Here is a 20,467-nt window from a genome sequence, read left to right on the forward strand (position 1 = left end):
AGGGGCGTGGCCAATCTAAGACGGCAGAGAGTTTATCTGGGTCCATTTGTAGTCCCTGGCCAGAGACCAAGTATCCTAGGAAAGGAAGAGATTGACATTCAAACAGACATTTCTCCATTTTGGCATAAAGTTGATTGTCTCGAAGTCTCTGAAGAACCATGCGGACATGCTGGCGGTGTTCTTCTAAGTTGGCAGAAAAAATCAGAATATCGTCCAGATACACAACAACACAGGAATATAAAAGATCACGAAAAATTTCATTAACAAAGTCTTGGAAGACAGCAGGGGCGTTGCACAGGCCAAAGGGCATGACCAGATACTCAAAGTGACCATCTCTGGTGTTAAATGCGGTTTTCCATTCGTCCCCCTCCCTGATGCGGATGAGATTATAAGCACCTCTTAAGTCCAGTTTGGTAAAGATGTGGGCACCTTGAAGGCGATCAAAGAGTTCTGAGATAAGAGGTAGGGGGTAGCGGTTCTTTACCGTGATTTTATTAAGTCCGCGGTAGTCAATGCAAGGACGTAGGGAGCCATCTTTTTTGGACACAAAGAAAAATCCAGCTCCGGCAGGAGAGGAGGATTTGCGGATAAACCCCTTTTTTAAATTTTCCTGGATGTATTCAGACATAGCAAGAGTCTCTGGGGCGGACAGAGGATAAGTTCTGCCCCGGGGTGGAGTAGTGCCCGGCAGGAGGTCAATCGGACAGTCATAAGGCCTGTGAGGAGGTAAAGTCTCAGCTTGCTTTTTGCAAAATACGTCAGCATAGTCCATATAAGCCTTAGGGAGACCGGTTACAGGAGGAACCACAGGGTCACGGCAGGGAGTACTGGGAACCGGTTTAAGACAGTCCTTGAGACAAGAAATACCCCAGCTCTTGATCTCTCCTGTGGACCAATCAAGGGTTGGGGAATGGCGTTGAAGCCACGGTAGTCCAAGGAGAATTTCGGAAGTGCAATTGGAGAGGACCAAAAACTCAATTTTTTCGTGATGAGGTCCGATGCACATTAGGAGGGGTTCCGTGCGGTAACGCACGGTACAGTCCAATCTTTCATTGTTAACGCAATTGATGTAGAGGGGTCTGGCGAGACTGGTCACCGGGATGTTGAACCTGTTGATGAGAGAGGCCAAAATAAAATTTCCTGCAGATCCGGAATCCAAGAAGGCCATAGTAGAGAAGGAGAAGGTAGAGGCAGATATCCGCATAGGCACAGTAAGGCGTGGAGAAGCAGAGTTGACATCAAGAACTGTCTCACCTTTGTGCGGAGTCAGCGTACGTCTTTCCAGGCGGGGAGGACGGATAGGACAATCCTTCAGGAAGTGTTCGATACCGGCACAGTACAGGCAAAGATTCTCCATGCGGCGTCGTGTCCTCTCTTGAGGTGTCAAGCGAGACCGGTCAACTTGCATAGCCTCCACGGCGGGAGGCACAGGAACGGATTGCAGAGGACCAGAGGAGAGAGGAGCCGGGGAGAAAAAACGCCTCGTGCGAACAAAGTCCATATCCTGGCGGAGTTCCTGACGCCTTTCGGAAAAACGCATGTCAATGCGAGTGGCTAGATGAATGAGTTCATGCAGGTTAGCAGGAATTTCTCGTGCGGCCAGAACATCTTTAATTTTTAAAGGTCGCGCAGAGGGCCTCATTGTTCCAGGATAATTCGGAAGCAAGAGTACGGAATTGGATGGCGTACTCGCCAACGGAAGAATTACCCTGGACCAGGTTCAGCAGGGCAGTCTCAGCAGAAGAGGCTCGGGCAGGTTCCTCAAAGACACTTCGAATTTCCGAGAAGAAGGAGTGTACAGAGGCAGTGACGGGGTCATTGCGGTCCCAGAGCGGTGTGGCCCATGACAGAGCTTTCCCAGACAGAAGGCTGACTACGAAAGCCACCTTAGACCTTTCAGTAGGAAACTGGTCCGACATCATCTCCAAGTGCAGGGAACATTGTGAAAGAAAGCCACGGCAAAACTTAGAGTCCCCATCAAATTTATCCGGCAAGGATAGTCGTAGGTCGGGAGCGGCCACTCGCTGCGGAGGAGGTGCAGGAGCTGGCGGAGGAGATGATTGCTGAAGCTGTGGTAGTAGTTGCTGTAGCATCACGGTCAGTTGAGACAGCTGGTGGCCTTGTTGCGCTATCTGTTGCGACTGCTGGGCAACCACCGTGGTGATGTCGGCGACAGCTGGCAGTGGAACTTCAGCGGGATCCATGGCCGGATCTACTGTCACGATCCGGCTGGCAGAAGGTGGATCCTCTGTGCCAGAGAGGGATTGGCGTGGACCGTGCTAGTGGACCGGTTCTAAGTTACTACTGGTATTCACCAGAGCCCGCCACAAAGCGGGATGGTCTTGCAGCGGCGGTAGTAACCAGGTCGTATCCACTAGCAACGGCTCAACCTCTCTGACTGCTGAAGATAGGCGCGGTACAAGGGAGTAGACAAGAGCAAGGTCGGACGTAGCAGAAGGTCGGGGCAGGCAGCAAGGATCGTAGTCAGGGGCAACGGCAGGAGGTCTGGAACACAGGCTAGGAACACACAAGGAAACGCTTTCACTGGCACAATGGCAACAAGATCCGGCGAGGGAGTGCAGGGGAAGTGAGGTATAAATAGGGAGTGCACAGGTGAACACACTAATTGAACCAACTGCGCCAATCAGCGGCGCAGTGGCCCTTTAAATCGCAGAGACCCGGCGCGCGCGCGCCCTAGGGAGCGGGGCCGCGTGCTGGGACAGGACCGACGGAGAGCGAGTCAGGTACGGGAGCCGGGGTGGGCATCGCGAGCGGGCGCCACCCGCATCGCGAATCGCATCCCGGCTGGGAGAGGAATCGCAGTGCACCCGGTCAGCAGATCTGACCGGGGCGCTGCAGTTGCGAGGATGTTGCGAGCGCTCCGGGGAGGAGCGGGGACCCGGAGCGCTCGGCGTAACAGTGGCCTTCATCCTCAGTCTTTTAACTGGGCTTTTGCCTGGGCAACTCCGCTTTGGGACCGCCTTGATGTTCTCACTACCAATCTCCAGGCGTTGCTGGCGGAATTTCGAGGTGTCTTCGAAGAATCTGCTTGAGCTTCCTCCGCTGAGTCGGCATTGCTGAGCCTTACTCAGGGCAACTCCTCTGTGGGCGAGTATGCTATTCGGTTTCGTACCCAGGCATCAGAGTTAGCATGGAATGAAGAAGCTCTCTGCGCCACCTTCAAGATAGGACAATCAACTCAAATCAAGGACATTCTCGCTGCCCGAGAATTGCCATCTAATCTCAATAACCTTGTACAGTTGGCATCCAAAATTGATATCCGTTTCTCAGAGCAAAGTGAGGAACTACACCAAGAAAGGGAGTCTGCATGACATTGGTGCTTTCCTCGTCTGGCACCAGCCTTTCAGCAACCACTGCAACCTTCTATCTTGCCTCCCGCAGTGGAGGCTATGCAGGTTGATCGGTCTCGCCTGACCCCGCAGGAAAGGAATCGCAGACAAACTGAGGATCTCTGCCTATACTGTGCCAGTGCAGATCACTTCCTAAAAGACTGTCATCTGCATCCTCAGCCAGGGAAACGCTCGCACCTAGGGTTTGTGGGAGAGGCCTCCCTAGGTGTGAATACCACCTCTCCATGCTTAAATATGATGGTCCAGCTTTTTCTACCTTCCAAAGAGATCATCTCCGTTATTGCCTTTCTGGACTCTGGTTCCTCTGCAAATTTTATTGATGCTTCTCTAGTGCATAGGCATCGTCTGCCTGTGTCCCGACTGTTAAAGCCTCTCTTCATCTCCTCAGTGAATGGTGAAAAACTGGATTGTACTGTGCTATATCGCAAAGAACCATTGATTATGCAGGTCGGAGTCTCGCATAGGGAGAACTTTTCCTTCTATGTTCTCCCACATTGTACTTCTCTCTTGCTTGGCCTACCATGGTTGCAACTCCATGCTCCACAGCTGGATTGGAAAACTGGAGAAGTTCTTTGCTGGGGTCCGCATTGCAACAATAACTGTATCCACATACGTATCACAAAGATGGAACCATCATCTCGTCCTATGCCCGATTTGCCTTCCTTTCTTCTGGACTATACTGATGTCTTCTGTAAAAAGCAAGCCAAATTTTTACCACCACATCGCCCCTACGATTGTCCAATTGACTTGCTACCCGGCATCACACCTCCCAGGGGCAGAATCTACCCTTTATCTGTTCCCAAAACTCAGGCCATGTCTAATTATATCCAGGAGAACCTTCAGAAGGGATTTATCAGGAAGTCCTCTTCCCCTGCCGGAGCTGGTTTCTTGTTCGTGGAAAAAAAAAATACTGGTCTCTGCGACTAGGCATTGACTACCGAGGTCTGAATAAAATTACGGTAAAGAACTGCTATCCACTTCCTTTAATCTCAGAGTTGTTTGATCGTCTGCGAGGTGCCAAAATCTTCTCTAAATTGGATCTTCGTAGGGCCTATAATTTGATTCGTATACAAGAAGGGGACAAATGGAAGACCGCATTTAATACTCGTGATGGACTCTTTGAGTATTTTTTATGCCATTCGGTTTATGCCAGCGGTTTTTCAGGAGTTCGTTAATGATATTTTCCGTGACCTCCTGTACTCCTGTGTCATTGTTTACTTGGATGACATACTCATCTACTCGACCAATGTCCAGTCTCATCGCTCTCACCTACGTCAAGTTTTACAGCGTCTCTGAGAAAATCATCTCTATGCTAAACTTGAGAAATGTACTTTTGAAAAAAACTGCCTTCCATTCCTGGGCTGTATTATTATCAGTCAAGGCCTCCAAATGGACCCCAACAAGCTGTCCGCAGTACTAGACTGGCCTCAACCTTCGGACTTGAAAGCAATTCGGCGCTTTCTCGGCTTTGCCAATTACTATCGACAGTTTATTCCTCACTACTCCACTCTAGTAGCTCCCATCATCTCGATTACCAAGAAGACTGCAAATCTAAGAGTCTGGACTCCTGAGGCTGAAGAAGCTTTCATACAGTTAAAGTCTGCTTTAGCTTCAGCCCCTGTTCTGTCTAGACCCGTTCCTAGCAAGCCATTTATCTTGGAAGTAGATGCTTCGTCTGCTGGAGCAGGTGCAGTGTTGATACAGAAGTCTTCTAAGGGGAGAACTTTAACCTGCGGATTTTTATCCAAAACCTTTTCCCCCTGCTTAGAGAAATTACACCATCGGAGATCGCAAGCTCTTGGCCATTAAGTTGGCATTAGAAGAATGGCGTCACCTCTTGGAAGGCTCTGTACACCCGGTTACTATCTATTTTGATCACAAGAACTTGTTTTTAGTCTGCTCATCGGCTCAACCCCTGACAGGCTCGTTGGTCTCTGTTTTTCTCCAGGTTTAACTCCTTAATCCACTTCCGTCCTGCTGAGAAGAATTTTCGTGCTGACGCTCTGTCCAGATCCTCCGATTTTAAAGGCCTGGAATCCCATTTTCAACATATTATTTCCCCTGATCGTCTCATCTCAGTAGCTCCAGCATGTCTTCAGCATTTACCACAAGGGAAGCCTTATGTACCTCCTCGTTTAAGACTCAGAGTCCTGAAATGGGGTCATTCCTCTTTATTGGCCGGTCATCCTGGAATACACAAATCCATTCAGCTCATTGCCCGACAATATTGGTGGTCCACTCTAAAACAGGATGTTGACTTTATCCGAGCTTGTTCAGTTTGTGCCTGGGACAAGACCCCCCCCCCCCCCCCCCCCGTTCCAAGCCTGCTGGTCTACTACATCCTTTGCCAGTTCCAGAGCTGCCCTGGACCGATATTGCAATGGACTTTATCACTGATCTTCCCTCTTCTGGCGGAAATACTGTCATTTGGGTTGTTGTGGATAGATTCTCTAAAATGGCTCATTTTGTGCCATTACCGGGATTACCCTCTGCACCACAGCTTGCCAAGTTGTTCTTCTGCCATATCTTCCGCCTGCATGGATTGCCCTCCCATATTGTCTCCGACCGAGAAGTCCAATTTGTCTCTAAGTTTTGGAGGGCCCTCTGTTCTCGTCTTCAAGTTAAATTAGATTTCTATTCGGGTTACCACCCTCAATCCAATGGACAAGTCGAAAGAGTAAACCAGGTCTTGAAAGACTATCTCCGCCATTTTGTTTCCGCTCGCCAAGACGACTGGGCCGATCTGCTACCCTGGGCCGAGTTTTCATATAACTATAAGGATTCTGAATCCTCTGGGGTTTGTCCTTTCTTTGTGGTCTATGGACTTCATCCTCATCCTCCCTTACCCCTGTCCACTTCCGGAGTTCCTATGGCCGATGATCAAGTGCAGAACTTAGCCTCCATCTGTCAAAAGAGTCTGACTCTCTTCAGCATGCTGCCTCTCGTATGAAATCACAAGTGGACAAGAAAAGACGTCCTCCTCCAGAATTCTCTCCAGGGGACAAAGTGTGGTTGTCTTCCAAGTACATCTGTTTTAAAGTTCCATGTTATAAACTGGGCCCTCGCTATTTTGGTCCCTACAAAAATCAAAAAACATTTCAACCTTATTCTCTCCATCTGTCCTCGTCTCTCTGGATCCAGAATTCTTTTCATGTATCCCTCTTGAAACCAGTTATTCATAACCGCTTCTCTAAAAAAGTCATCACTCCTACCCCCATCTCTGGTACCTCCGATGTTTATGTGGTCAAAGAAATTTTGGACTCCAAGGTGGTCAGAGGAAAATGTTTTTTCCTTGTGGATTGGGAAGGATTTGGCCCAGAAGAAAGATCTGGGGAGCCACAGGACAACATTCTAGACCGTGACCTTATTCACAAGTTCTTGTCCTCAAAAAAGAGGGGGAGACCAAAGGTGGGGGGTACTGTTATGCCCTGCACTCCGGCCGCTGCACCAGCCGTGAGCACATTGTGCATCTGTCCCCGGCTGCCAGCGAATCCTGGCCCGTCACTCACCCTGTACTGCTGCCGGTTCTGCTCCTGTGTCTCGGCTCCATCGCGCGTGCCCGAGGAAGCTCTGAGATTTAAAGGGCCAGCACACCCAAAATTACTGTTTGCACCTGACACTACCTTAGAAAGTCCCTGCACCTCCCACACTTCCCTGATGGATCTTCAGTGCCCCTAGCCTGAGATTAAGCATTCCCTATAGCCTGTTTGCCTTGTTCGTGTATCCAGGCCTTCCACTATGTTATTTGACTCTGCACCTTTGCCGCTTGCCTTTACCTTCTGTACCTCGCCTTGCCCAGCTACCTGTGTGGTCAAGCCATGTCGGGGGTAGCGACCTGGGTGTCGGCTGCCGCAGCAAGCCCATCCTGCCTTGCAGCGGGCTATGGTGAAGACCAGTGGCACCTTAGACTCCGCTTCCCGATACGGTCCGAGTCATCAGCCCCACAGGTTAGAGGATCCACATCCAGCTTTGTTACAAAAACCTTGTGAAGACTTACAGAAAATGTTTGAACTCTGTCATTGCCAACAAAGGGTATAGAATAAAGTATTGAAATGAACTTTTGTTATTGACCAAATACTTATTTTCCCCCATAATTTGCAAATAAATTCTTAAAAATCAGACAATGTGATTTTATGGATTTTTTTTTTCTCATTATGTCTCTCATAGTTGAGGTATAGCTATGATGACAATTACAGGCCTTTCCCATCTTTTTAAGTGGGAGAACTTGCACAGTTGGTGGCTGACTAAACACTTCCCCCCCCCCCCCCCCCCACTGTGTGTGTGTGTGTGTGTGTGTGTGTATGTATATATATATATATATATATATATATATATATTTATATTTATATATATACATACACTGCAGACCAAATTATTGGGTTGCAACATTTTCCAATGTTTTGGCCTGTTTCACTATATTCCAGGATGGAGAACATATGTACTTGCTTTGGTTCACAATTGCTGTAGCTCTGCTTGATGTATCTTTCTCCCATTCATATTTTACTCTCATTTCTTTTATTGATTACTTTCAAAATTAAAATTAGGGTTTTTTAGTTAAGAAAAAAGATGACTAAGGGGAGACCTAATAACTATGTATACATATATCAGGTGGCAGTACAGAGATCTCTCCTATGATCTACTTATACCCAGGACAGATGGGGGTTCTTTACTGTATAAGCAGTGAGACTATAGAACTCTCTGTCAAAGTAAGTAATGGTGAACTTAGTAAAAGAGTTCAATGGGGGCCTGGACATGTTTCTGGGCAGTAATACCATTACAGATTATAGATACTAGATTTATAGGGCCATAACATTCATTTTGAGATTTATTATACCATATTTGTAGTCAGGAAGGTGTTTTTCCCCTAGTATGGGACAATTGGCCTCAGCCTAATAAGGATTTTTTTTTTGCCTTCCTCTGGATCAACTCCGTAGGGACACAATAGATATATAGGTTAAAGTGTACCTGTCGTCAACAAAGCTTTTTATGTAATGTAGATAATACCATTATGTGTATATTTTTAATATACACTGGTTAAAAATTGTGTATATTTTTGTCCCTACAGCTATTGTTTGTGTCTCTATGAGAAGGCCATATACAGGAAGTGTGGGCTCTGTGCACTTAGGAAAAGCAGGGCTCTGCGCACTAAGACTCTATGACACGCCCCTTGTTCACAAAGCAGGCTGATTGACAAGCCAAGAGCCTGCACAGAGTCCTGCTTTACCAGCACTCACTTCCTGTATTTAGACTCATAGAGACACATAAACAATAGCTGCAGGGACAGCATTTTTTTCACCCAAAAATATACACATTTTTTAATCAATGTATATTACAAATATACATATAATGGTATTATCTACATTATATCAAAAGTTTTTGTTGGCGACACTTTAAACTTTTGAACTACTGCTCTACGAACTGTGGCCCAGATTTATCAAACTGTGTGAGAGGAAAAAGTGGAGTGATATTCCCACAGCTCAGCTAACAAGCTCTAGTAAATTTGAAGCTGAGGTGATTGGTTGCTGGGGGAAAAACACTCCATTTTTTTTCCTCACACAGTTTAATAAATCTGGGTCTATGTTACTATGTTATTATATATAGCACATCATTTTATTTAACAATTTTTTTTCAACAGGAATAGAACCCCGCAGCCGGACAGAATCTGCTTCAGAATCCCAGGAGACAGACCGTGTTGGCGAACTCAACCAGTTCCGTTCACGTTCCCGTTCTGCTCCATCTTCCCTAATGGTTGCTGCTCGGTATGGACGGGAGCTTCGGAGGATGAGTGATGAATTTGACAAAAGCTTCATGGTAATGGCTGCTTGATGCGAAGCAATGCCTATATGATGTACCGCTTACCTTGTCCTTATCTTCTCAGTAAAACAGGGCTAGTCCAGAATTTAAAACCCAAAAGCCATTTATTAAAAAATGAGAAGCATTTTGATACCTCACTAATATGAAATTTATATTGCTGGTACCCTATTATGTTGTAAAGAAAGCATTAGGCTATCCTAGGTACCTGTTCACAGGTGTGTACTGTCGGGCTGCAACGATTAATCAATATTATCAAAAAAAATCGTTAAAGGGATTCGTTGTCGACGTATCCTGTCATCGATTAATTCAAGCTATGATTAGTTGTTAAGCAAAACACGAGTTACAAATGTCCTAACTTCTGTGGGCAGCACTACGCTCTGTTAACTCCCCAGCCGGCTCCCAGTGGGCGAATATGCTGTGATGTCATATTTCGTGCCGGGAACTCTGATGTTCTCTGGTTTTTATATGCCTACTGTACATATTTTTATTTTAACCCCTTAAGGACTTAGGACGTATGAGTACGTCCTAAGTCCGGTCCCTGTCTATAACGCGGGGTACCGTCATAGCGGGATGGTCTCAGCGCCTATTCACAGCTGGCCACGCGCTATTAACACTTCCGATGCGGCGCTCAAGGCTGAGCGCCGCATCGAAAGTGAAAGTAAATGCTTCCCGGCTGCTCAGTAAAATCGCAATGCCCCGATATAGCTACCTGGAGAGAAGAAGGTCCCGTCCCTACCTTCTTCCATTGGCGTCCCAGCTCTGATTGATTGCTCCATGCCTGAGTTATAGGCTGGAGCAATCAACCGCCGATTACACAGCTTGTTGCCATGCAACGGCAAGGAAACAATCTGTGTATGCAATCAGCCATTGCAAGCTCATAGGTTCCTATAGGAGCTATGAGCTCGCAAAAAAAAGTGTAAAAAAAAAGTTAACCCTTTCAGGTATTCCCTTCTGAATTAAAAGTTTAAATCACCCGGCATTTCCTAGTAACAAATTAAAACAGTGTAATCAAAAATAAACATGTGGTATCACCGCGTGCGGAAATGTCCGAATTATAAAAATATACCACTTTTAAAACCGCACGTTCAATGGCGTACGCGCAAAAAAAAATCCAAAGTCCAAAATAGTGCATTTTTGATCACTTTTTATACCACAAAAAAAGTGAATAAAAAGTGATCAAAAAGTCTGATCAGAACAAAGATGGTACCGCTAAAAACTTCAGATCACGTCGCAAAAAAATAAGCCCTCACAGCGCCCTGAACACAGAAAAATAAAAAAGTTATAGGGCTCAGAAATGACAATTTTAAACGTATACATTTTCCTTCAAGTATTTATGATTTTTTTCTGAAGTAATTCAAAATCAAACCTATACAAGTAGGATTTCATTTTAACCGTATGGACCTACAGAATAAAGAAAAGGTGTCATTTTTACCGAAAAATGTACTGCGTAGAAATGGAAGCCCCCAAAATTTACAAAATGGCATTTTTTCTTCAAGTTTGTCGCACAATGAATTTTTTTTCCATTTCGCCGTGGATTTTTCGGTAAAATGACTGTCACTGTAAAGTAGAATTGGTGGCGCAAAAAATAAGCCATAATACTGATTTTTAGGTGCAAAATTAAAAGGGTTATGATTTTTTAAAAGCAAGGAGGAAAAAACAAAAATGCAAAAACGTGAAATCGCTCAGTCCTTAAGGGGTTAAATATCGCCCCCCAAAAAACCTTTTTTGGTTGACTTGCTGTCCTTCCCCGATTCATCAATTAATCAATTAATTTATCAGCAACCATTCGATTGTGCAATTTATAATTTGTTGCAGCCCTAGTATACTGTGCTGTGACAGCACCACGATTATAAGCATTGATATCTCTTTAGGGTGGGGTCACGCGTAATGCAGCGCATTTTGTGCTGAGGAAAATACGCTGCGGTTTGAAGATGGGGCCAGCCACCAACATGATTGTGATGCACTGGCTCTGCCTCCAAACCTCATTGCGCACACAGGGCTGCCACCCTGTCTGCTCATAGGAGAATATGCAGCGTATTTCCCACTGTGCAGTGTGCAATACCCTGCATATATATATATATATATATATATATATATATATATATATATATATATATATACACCGTATTTATCGGGGTATACCACGCACCGGCCTATAACACGCACCCTCATTTTACCAAGGATATTTGGGTAAAAAAAGTTTTTTACCCAAATATCCATGGTAAAATGAGGGTGCGTGTGTGCACGTGTATACCCCGATACACCCCCAGGAAAGGCAGGGGGAGAGAGGCCATCGCTGCCCGCTTCTCTGCCCCTGCCTTTCCTGGGGTCTAGAGCGCTGCTGCCGGCCCTTCTCACCCCCTGGCTATCGGCGCCGCTGCCCGTTCTGTCCCCCTGACTATCGGTGCCGGCGCCAATAGCCAGGGGGAGAGAAGGGGCAGCGGCACCCATTGCCTGCGCCGCTGCCCCGTTGCCTCCCCCCATCCCCGGTGGCATAATTACCTGGGTCGGGTCCGCGCTGCTGCAGGCCTCCGGCGCGCGTCCCCTGCGTCGTTGCTATGCACGGCGCGGCGCACTGACGTCATGCGCCGCGCCGTGCAGCGCATAGCAACGACGCCGGGGACGCAGGCCGGAGGCCTGCAGCAGCGCGGACCCGACCCAGGTAATTATGCCACCGGGGATGGGGGGAGGCAACGGGGCAGCGGCGCCGCCAATGGGTGCCGCTGCCCTTTCTCTCCCCCTGGCTGTCGGCGCCGCTTCTCTCCCCCTGGCTATCGGCGCCGGCAATGGGGCGCCGGCACTGATAGTCAGGGGGACAGAATGGGCAGCGGCGCCGATAGCCAAGGGGAGAGAAGGGCCGGCAGCAGCGCTCTAGACCCCAGGAAAGGCAGGGGGAGAGAAGCGGGCAGCGACGGCCCCTCTCCCCCTGCCTTTCCTGGGGGTGAACGGCGTATAACACGCACATAGACTTTAGGCTAAAAATTGCTTGTTATACGCCGATAAATACGGTATATATATACTATGTGTGACCCTACCCTTTATAGTGATTTCACAGCACAATTGTAATGACCAGTATGAAGTAACAGCACAGAAATAATTGTCATTGATGTTTCAGGACAGGGATCAAGCACACTGTGATGTCACAGGGAATGAATGAATGAAGCATACTGTGATGTCACAGGACAGAGATAATGCACTTACAATTTTACAAAACAGGAAATAATAAACATTATATAATAAAAATTTTACATTTCAATGCCATAGGAAAGGATTATTGCACATAGTTAAAGAACAGGGAAAAAAATAATAAAAAGTGATGTTATAGTTAATAACGATTACAGTGATGTCACCGGACAAGGATGTCAGGGAGCAATAGCCTGTCTTTTTAAAGGGGTTATCCAGGAATATAATTTCTTCTAAAAACAGCACCTGTCCTTGTGGTGTGTGAGATATTACAACTGATCTCCAATTACTTATTAAGTTGCAATACAACATACCACCTGAGGGCAAAAGTGGTGCTGTTTTAGAAAGCAATCAACCATGTTGACCAATTTCACAAAATCACAGTGAAAGGGGTTATCCAGAATTAAAAATAAAAATACATACAGTAGCTGCTTCCTTCCAGAAACAGCACACCCCTCAGTTTTTGTGTGTGGCATTACAACTCCGTTCCATTGATATGACTGAAACAAAGGAAGGTGTGTTACTGGTTCTGAGAGAAAGCAGCTATGTTTTGTTTTTTTTTTGTTTTTTTTTGTTTTTTACTGTTTGATAACCCCTTTAACATTACTGATGTATAGACAGCAGGGAGATAACAGAATTCTCCCTTGGTAGCCCAGATCACTTTAATGCTAGCTATAAAGAAAAGACACCCAGGGATTTTCAAGTTGTCCCTCACAACAGCACGACATGAGATTGCCCCCATAGGCCTACATAGAAAGAGGAAGCACAGGGAGGTTAAAAAGGCCCCTCCCCTTCAACCCCCTCAGTGTTTCCTGTTCCTATGGAGCAGGGGTATGTAGCAGAGATACAAGGAGGAAACTGGACCAAATTTGAAGAGGAAGCATATATAAAGAAGCTTCTTTCTCTATTCTATCCCTCTGTCACCATGGATAGAACAGCTTCTTACTGCTATGCATCTCTGGAGCGTCCAGAAACCAGCAACTCAGTGAGTAGCTGACCCCTAGCAGGTTGCTTCCTTTCCACCTATTCTTATGGGTTTCCTTCTCTCCTATTAGGGAGACGGTTAGGCCTCAAAGAAACCTAAGGAAGTTACTAAGGAACTTGAAGTAAAGTTAAAAAAAATGTGGAGTCTGTACAGGACTGTTACCTGACAGTTATACTAAGCTCTTATGTAAGCTTTTTACGAATAAAATTGTACAGCAAGAGTCCCCATCTTTTTTGGAGGAACTCCATCATTAATAAATAGGTTCAGGCTTCTGTTGCTGCAGCTTTGCCTAAATCACAGATTATGGACATGTCTCCACCTATAGATCCTCCCTCTGTTGTGAATCTTCCTTTCTCTATGGATCCTACTCCAATTTAAAAATGTAGAACAACCGTTATTGGGGATTCTGACTCAGATTCTAATTTTGATATTGGTTCCCTAAATTCCAACTCTCAGGAAGAGGTTGAAATTATGGAATCTACTTTTCAGAGAGATAAGAAGTATTTTTTTCCTCTGAGGATATTAATGTAGTATTAAGTGCAGTTAGAAGCGCTATGAATATTCTCCAGAACCATCCTCCATTCAAGATTTAATGTTTGTGAGTCTTAAGCCAAAAAGAAACAGTTTTTTTTAAGTGTGCATGAATAAACCTCCTTCTTGAAGCATTAAAGGAGCCAGAAAAAAGGCTTAAAATTCCCAAAGAGTTTCGTTCTCGTTTTCCCTTTGATGACGAGGAAGTGAAACTTCGGAACGAAATTCCCAAAAAACTTCTTCACCGTTTGAGGACAGTTCTCAACTGAAAGAACCCATAAATCGGAAAATGCCTGGCCTGCTACTCCATTCATTAATCCCAATATTGCTTCTACCACTTTTGCAAGATGTCTTTTAGTTGGGTTGGAAGAATTGGAGAAACATCTAATAAAATTCCAAGCAAAAATATTCTTTCTTCTATTCCAAAGCTAAAACTGGAAACTGGCCACAGCTGTTTTGGTTGACGCCTCTGCGGAGTCAGGTAGAATAGCTGCTAAGTCTGCAGCTTTGTCTAACTTTATTAGAAGAGCTTTATGGTTCAAAAGTTGGCAGGGTGATTCCACGTCCAAAAGTGAACTCCGTGCTATTCCTTTCTAGGGTAACTCAGTATTTGGGCCAGTCCTAGATATAATCCTAGAACAAGCAGTGGACAAAAAAGGGGTTTCCCAGAGGAAAAGAACCCCAACCCCAAAAGTAATTTTTGTTCCTCTTCCAAGAACATGCAGTACAAAGGGAAAGGATAAACGGGTAGATGGAGCTACCCCAAGAGAGGTAAGGGCAGAGAACTTCTGCTCCTTCCTAACATAAAAAAAATAACATCCTTGAGGAGGGGGTATGGCTTGCTCTATTCTGTTGTCAGTGGGCGAATATATATAATATATATAAAAAAAATTAAAAAAATGTTCAGCCTGAACTCTTTGGAGTTTGGGTTCAGAACAGAGTTTGCCTTTCATCCTTCTCAAAGATTCTGTATTACAGATCTTTGGTCAGGGATAAAATTTTTCCTTTCTTTATGGGCAGTTGTTCAGGTTCCTCAGTCAGAACAGAGCCAAGGTCATTATTCCAATCTATTCCTGGTTCCAAAACTAGTTATTTTAGAACTTTTCTAAATCTAAGAAACTTGGACAGATGTATGAAATACAAAAGGTTTAAAATGGAGACCCTAAAGTCTGCCATCCCTCTCATCCAGATATATTCACAAAAGTGATGGTAGAAGTTATGTCATTTCTGAGACTAAGAGGGATTACTTTTTTCCCTTACTTTGACGATCTCCTAATAATAGCTATCTCCCATCATCTTCTCTCCCATCATGTTTGTCACACTGCATTGTTTCGACAGGATCTCAGCTGGATCATAAATTTTCTCAAATCGGATCTCACTCCATCAAAAACTCAAACATTTGGATTCAGAAAATTAAAAGAAATGTTCTTCCCACAGAAAAGGTGTCCTCTCTGCAACAAAAAGTAAAAAGTCTCTTTAAAAGAAAGACTATTACCATAAAAGAGGCTATGTCAGTACTGGGGTCAATAACCTCTATTCTGGCAGTGCCATGGTGCCAGAGTCACTCCAGAACTCTTCAGACTCAAATTCTGTAGACATGGGATCGCTCTTATTTCTCTCTGGAAAATAAAATGATCTTATCGCACCAAGTAAAATGGTCTTTAAAATGACTATAAGAGGAGACTCTCATTCGGGTTGTTCCTTGGATTCTGCCCCCATCTATAACAGATTCCAGTCTTTGGGGCTGGGGAGCAACCGTTCAACCTAGAATACCCTTCTCCCCTACCACCACCACCACTTTCTCTGATAATGAGAGCTCTTCAGAAGATATGGATTTATTTTCAAAGCCCCAATGTGGCACAAAAGAAGTTGGTGCAGCCTGTTAAGACATCTGTTGCTAGTGGACCCCATTCTTCTTCCTCAGAGAATAGATCTGTTGAGCCAAAGCCCTCTTTACTACAATGGATTAAAGCATCTACAACGGACAGCATGACTCTTGAGAGGTATGTCCTAGAACAAAAAGACACCTTTTTGAAAAGCAAGAAAGATTCTACTGCTTCTCTGTACTTAAAAATGTAGCTTTAAGTTCCTGTCATGGTGTGGCTCTTCCCCTCCTGATATTCCCTGATATTCTAAGAACTTTAGATTTTTTACAAGAAGGCTTTGATAAGGGCCTTTCCTTAACCTTATAAGGACCAAGGGTGTACAGGTACTGTTTGAAGAGCGCTCATGAGCTGAACCTGCTTCATACCCAGTGGGTCCCCATTGCTGTTAGTAGCCAGGACCCACAGTAAATGCCAGACATCGCCAATCAGGCTGATGCCCATCATTAACCCTTTAGACGCCACAATCAAAGTTCATTGCAGCGTCTAATTGCAGGATTTAACGTTGCCAGCTAGCACAGGGAGCTGATTAGGACACCCAGGGTGAAATCACGGGTCCCCATCAGCTGTGGGTGGACAGCAGGAGAGTCCTTACCTACCTCATTGCCGTCCGATCGGAGCTCTGATGCTCCAGACAGCCCCTACCAAAGCCCAGACTCTATGGTGACTAAAAAATAAGCCCCTCCCCTAATATAAGTTTGAATTTCCCTTTTTTTTATAAAATAACATAAACAAAAAAAAAACATGTTGTATCACCCTTTGTGTGAAAGTCCAAACTATTAAAATATAATGTTATATAAATAGTTTGGTCAATGGCATACACGAAAAAAAATATATATCTACCAAAGCTCAAAATTGCATATTTTTGGTCACTTCATATACCATAAAAAAAATTTATAAAAAGCAATCAAAAATATTTTCTAAACAAACAGTACGGATAAATACTACAGACCACAGCGCTAAAAATTACCCCTCATATAGCCCTGTATGTGGAAATTTTTTAAAGTTTTATAGGTGTCAGAAAAGGACAAGTTTAAGCATACTAATTTGGGTGCATGTAGTTATAATAAAAAAAAAAAAGTATTGAAAAAAAAATGCATAACCCCTTAACGACGCAGGACTTAAATGTACGTCCTGGTGAGCTGGTACTTAAAGCACCAGGACATACATTTACGTCCTATACATAACCGCAAGCATCGGAGCGATGCTCGGGTCATGCGCGGGCAGGTCCCGCTGCTAATAGCAGCCAGGGACCCGCCAGTAATAGCCGACATCCGCGATCGGGCTGATGTCCGCCATTAACCCCTCAGATGCCGTGATCAATACAGATCATTGCGTCACTAAATGGATGATCGGATCGCCCACAGCGCTGCCGCTCACCTGCCTCCGTTGCCTTTCAGGGGTCTTCTGCTCTGGTCTGAGATCGAGCAGACCAGAGCAGAAGATCACCGATAACACTGATCAGTGCTCTGTCCTATGCATAGCATTGAACAGTATTAGCAATCGAATGATTACTATGAATAGTCCCCTATGGCGACTATTAAAGTGTAAAAATAAAAGTAAAAAAAGTGAAAAACTCCTCCCCTAATAAAAACATAAATTGTCCCATTTTCCCTATTTCACCCCCAAAAAGTGTAAAAAATAAAATAAAATAAAAAATGCCCCTCGTGACATCACGGCCCGTCCCCTTAATGCAAGTCTATGGCAGGGGGCGTGACTTGTATTGAAAGGGGCGGGCCGTAACATCACGAGGGGCGGAGCGGTGATGTAAAGATGCTCCGGCCCCTGTACCGCCCATCATTACGTGCAGAGCGAACTCGCTCTGTGCTGTAATGATAGCGCGGTGCCGCAGCGGGGATCCCAGGGCTCCCCAGCAGCGGCACCGCGGCGATCTGACATCTCATCCCCTATCCTTTGGATAGGGGGATAAGATGTCTAGGGGCGGAATACCCCTTTAAGGGGATAAATTGGGTATCCCTGTAATCAAATGGACTAACAGAATATAGATAAGGTGTCATTTTTACCGAAAAGTACACTGTGTAGAAATGAAAGCCCCCACAAGATACAAAATGGCGTGTTTTTATTTTTTTCAATTTTACCCCATAATTTTTTTTTTAAATTTGCCATACATTGTTATGAAATGATTGTGAATTACTAAGTACAATTGGTCTGTATGTGGAAAATTTTTAAGCATTATAGCCCAGTTTTATTAAACTTTGAGAGAAAAAATGGAGTGGTTTTCCCAAAGTGACCAATCACAGCTCAGCTTTCACTTCACCAGAGCCTGTTAGCTGAGCTGTAATTGGTCGCTGTGGGAAAATCAATTTTTTCTCTCACACAGTTTGATAAATCTGGGCCTATGATTTTTAGAAGGGGAGGAGGAAAAAACAAAGAATTGCTAGGTCCTTAAGAGGATAAGTACTCTAAAAGTACAGACCGCAGCCTTAGGTTTTTTTTTTTTTTTTTTTTACATATGCAGAACATAAATTGTTGTAGGTTTTATTAAAGCCATTTCTAGACAAAAACTGAAAATCTCTAACCTTACTCCTCCCTGGCATCTTATTTTAGTTTTCTCTGCTTTAACCCACAAGACCTTTTGAACTGATTCCTCTATTAGTCTTGTTACTTGAAAAACTGTTTTCTTGTAGCTATCGCCTCAGCTAGGAGGGTATGTGAGATACAGGCTCTATTCAAGTCCTTATTTAAAGGGGTATTCCGGTGGAAAACTTTTTTTTTTTTTTTTTAATCAACTGATGAGGCAAGCTGTATACGTGTTGTAGTGCCCATCCCCCTCTCCTCTTCCACTTGGAGTTTAAAATTAAATTCTACTTTCCTTCCAAATGTAGCAACAGATTTTCATAGGTGTCAGGACATTGGGGGAAATTCTGAGGAAAAGTTGACCAGTCACCCATAGCAACCAATCAGATAGCTTCTGTTATTTATATTCATTTATATTCAGAGGCCTTTTCAAAAATGAAAGAAACGATCTGATTGGTTGCTATGGGCAACTGGTCGTCTTTTCCTCTGCACAAGTTTTGATGAATCTCCATTGTGCTTCCTGTGTTCTGTAATAACGATAGAGAAAAATTTCACACTTTGATGTGAGATCTGTCCTGAATTAGTAACATAGTTCATAATCTTGAAGAAAGACTCAAACTTTTTTATCCAGTTTAAAGGACAAAATAAAGGTAAAAAAAAGCCAAGGTCCCTCTCTAAAACACCATTTATCTGGTACGTCTCATGTGGTGCTGTCGAGAGGGATGGCTTGAAAAGTTAGAATTATGATTGCCGATAATTCGGCATCACGACATCACCTGTCTATTTCCACCCTTAATATGTGTGTGTGTGTGTGTGTGTGTATGTATGTGTGTGTGTGTGTGTGTGTGTGTGTGTGTGTGTGTGTATATATATATATATATATATATATATATATATATATATATATATATATAAAATCTATCTAATAGGGCTCATGTGGTGCTGCCATGATGGACTCATGAAAACCAAATTATTAGTAAGTCTTAATTCAAACTCTTCTATAGCTTTAAAGTGGAACTGTCATCTATGAAGTATATTTGTCTATTATACTTCTCAACATTATAGTTGCAACATTAAAAATGCCAAGCTGTAAGGTTATGCAAATCGGGAAAGTTCTGCAAATGATCAAATTTTCAAGCACCCAGCTCCAATCTGTGGCATGGAGAAGAAGCTTCCATGTGGCTTTTGAGCTGGCTTTTATACCATAAATTTTTTGCAAACGTAGAGATACAGACTCCTTGAACAGTGAGACCTTGGTTTATCATGCCAGCAGATTGCTACACATGTAGGCAAAGGTTTCAGCACTGTCCATTGCATGTCCCAGTGGATGGGAGAACAACGACTAATTGGAAGGCCACAGAGGGGTACCTCTTCATAGACATACAGTCTGATTAGAAGAATGGCACAGATTGATCCACTCTGTACTTCTAGTGAAATTGGACATCATGTACGAAGCATCAAACAGTGTCTACACAACCCTCACAAAGCACTTGCATGACATTGGGCTAGAAGCTAAACATCCAGCTATTGGTGTTCCATTGGCTTCACAACACTACTGTCAAAGGCTAACATGGTACTGAGCAAGAAGCCAATGGTGGCTGGAATGGAGGTCTATCCGCTTTAGTGATGATAGCTAAAGATTATATTCAATGGGGAGGGTGCAGCTGTGCTCGGGGAGAAGATGGCCTGAAGGATGGATTATTTAAACTAGGGAACTCAGAACTCAGAGAGAGCACTCAGAGTCCTACATTTTCGTTAACATTTTTCGTCACAAATGTTTGTCTTTTTTATTAGGGATTGTGAAGCTTTGGTGCTTACTCATGCATCAGCCAACTCCAGCCTGTGTCATTCAGGCAATATATGGTTTACTGATGGCGCTGCTGGGCCTGGGTCTGGGAATTTCAAATTTTCTCATAGGTAGCACCCGCTATCCAGAAGTCTTCTTCATAAATTTCTACAATTGTGTTTTTTTGGAGGGATTGTGAAGCCCTAGTGTGTACTCATGCATCAGCCAACTCCAGGCTGTGTCATTCAGGCAATATATAGGTAGCACCCGCTGTCCGAAATATTCTTGACATTTTTTTTAAAAATTGTTGTTTTTTCTTTGGGATTCTGAAGCCCTGGTATGTACTCAATGCTGCTTCCTGCTACACTCTGTCAGC

The 20,467-nt window shown here is 44.3% G+C and overlaps 1 protein-coding gene across 2 annotated transcripts in view; it reads left to right on the top strand.

Moving 5' to 3' along the window:
- Positions 1-20,467, top strand: part of BAD (BCL2 associated agonist of cell death) — a 191,264-nt gene that overhangs the window by 112,103 nt on the left and 58,694 nt on the right. For both annotated transcript variants that reach the window (XM_056527165.1, XM_056527164.1), the window contains exon 3: positions 9,007-9,182. In XM_056527165.1, the coding sequence (XP_056383140.1) occupies positions 9,007-9,182 (176 nt within the window). The remainder of the gene's footprint in view (positions 1-9,006; positions 9,183-20,467) is intronic.

This window comes from Hyla sarda, chromosome 6 (assembly GCF_029499605.1).
Source record: "Hyla sarda isolate aHylSar1 chromosome 6, aHylSar1.hap1, whole genome shotgun sequence".
NCBI classification, from domain to species: domain Eukaryota; kingdom Metazoa; phylum Chordata; class Amphibia; order Anura; family Hylidae; genus Hyla; species Hyla sarda.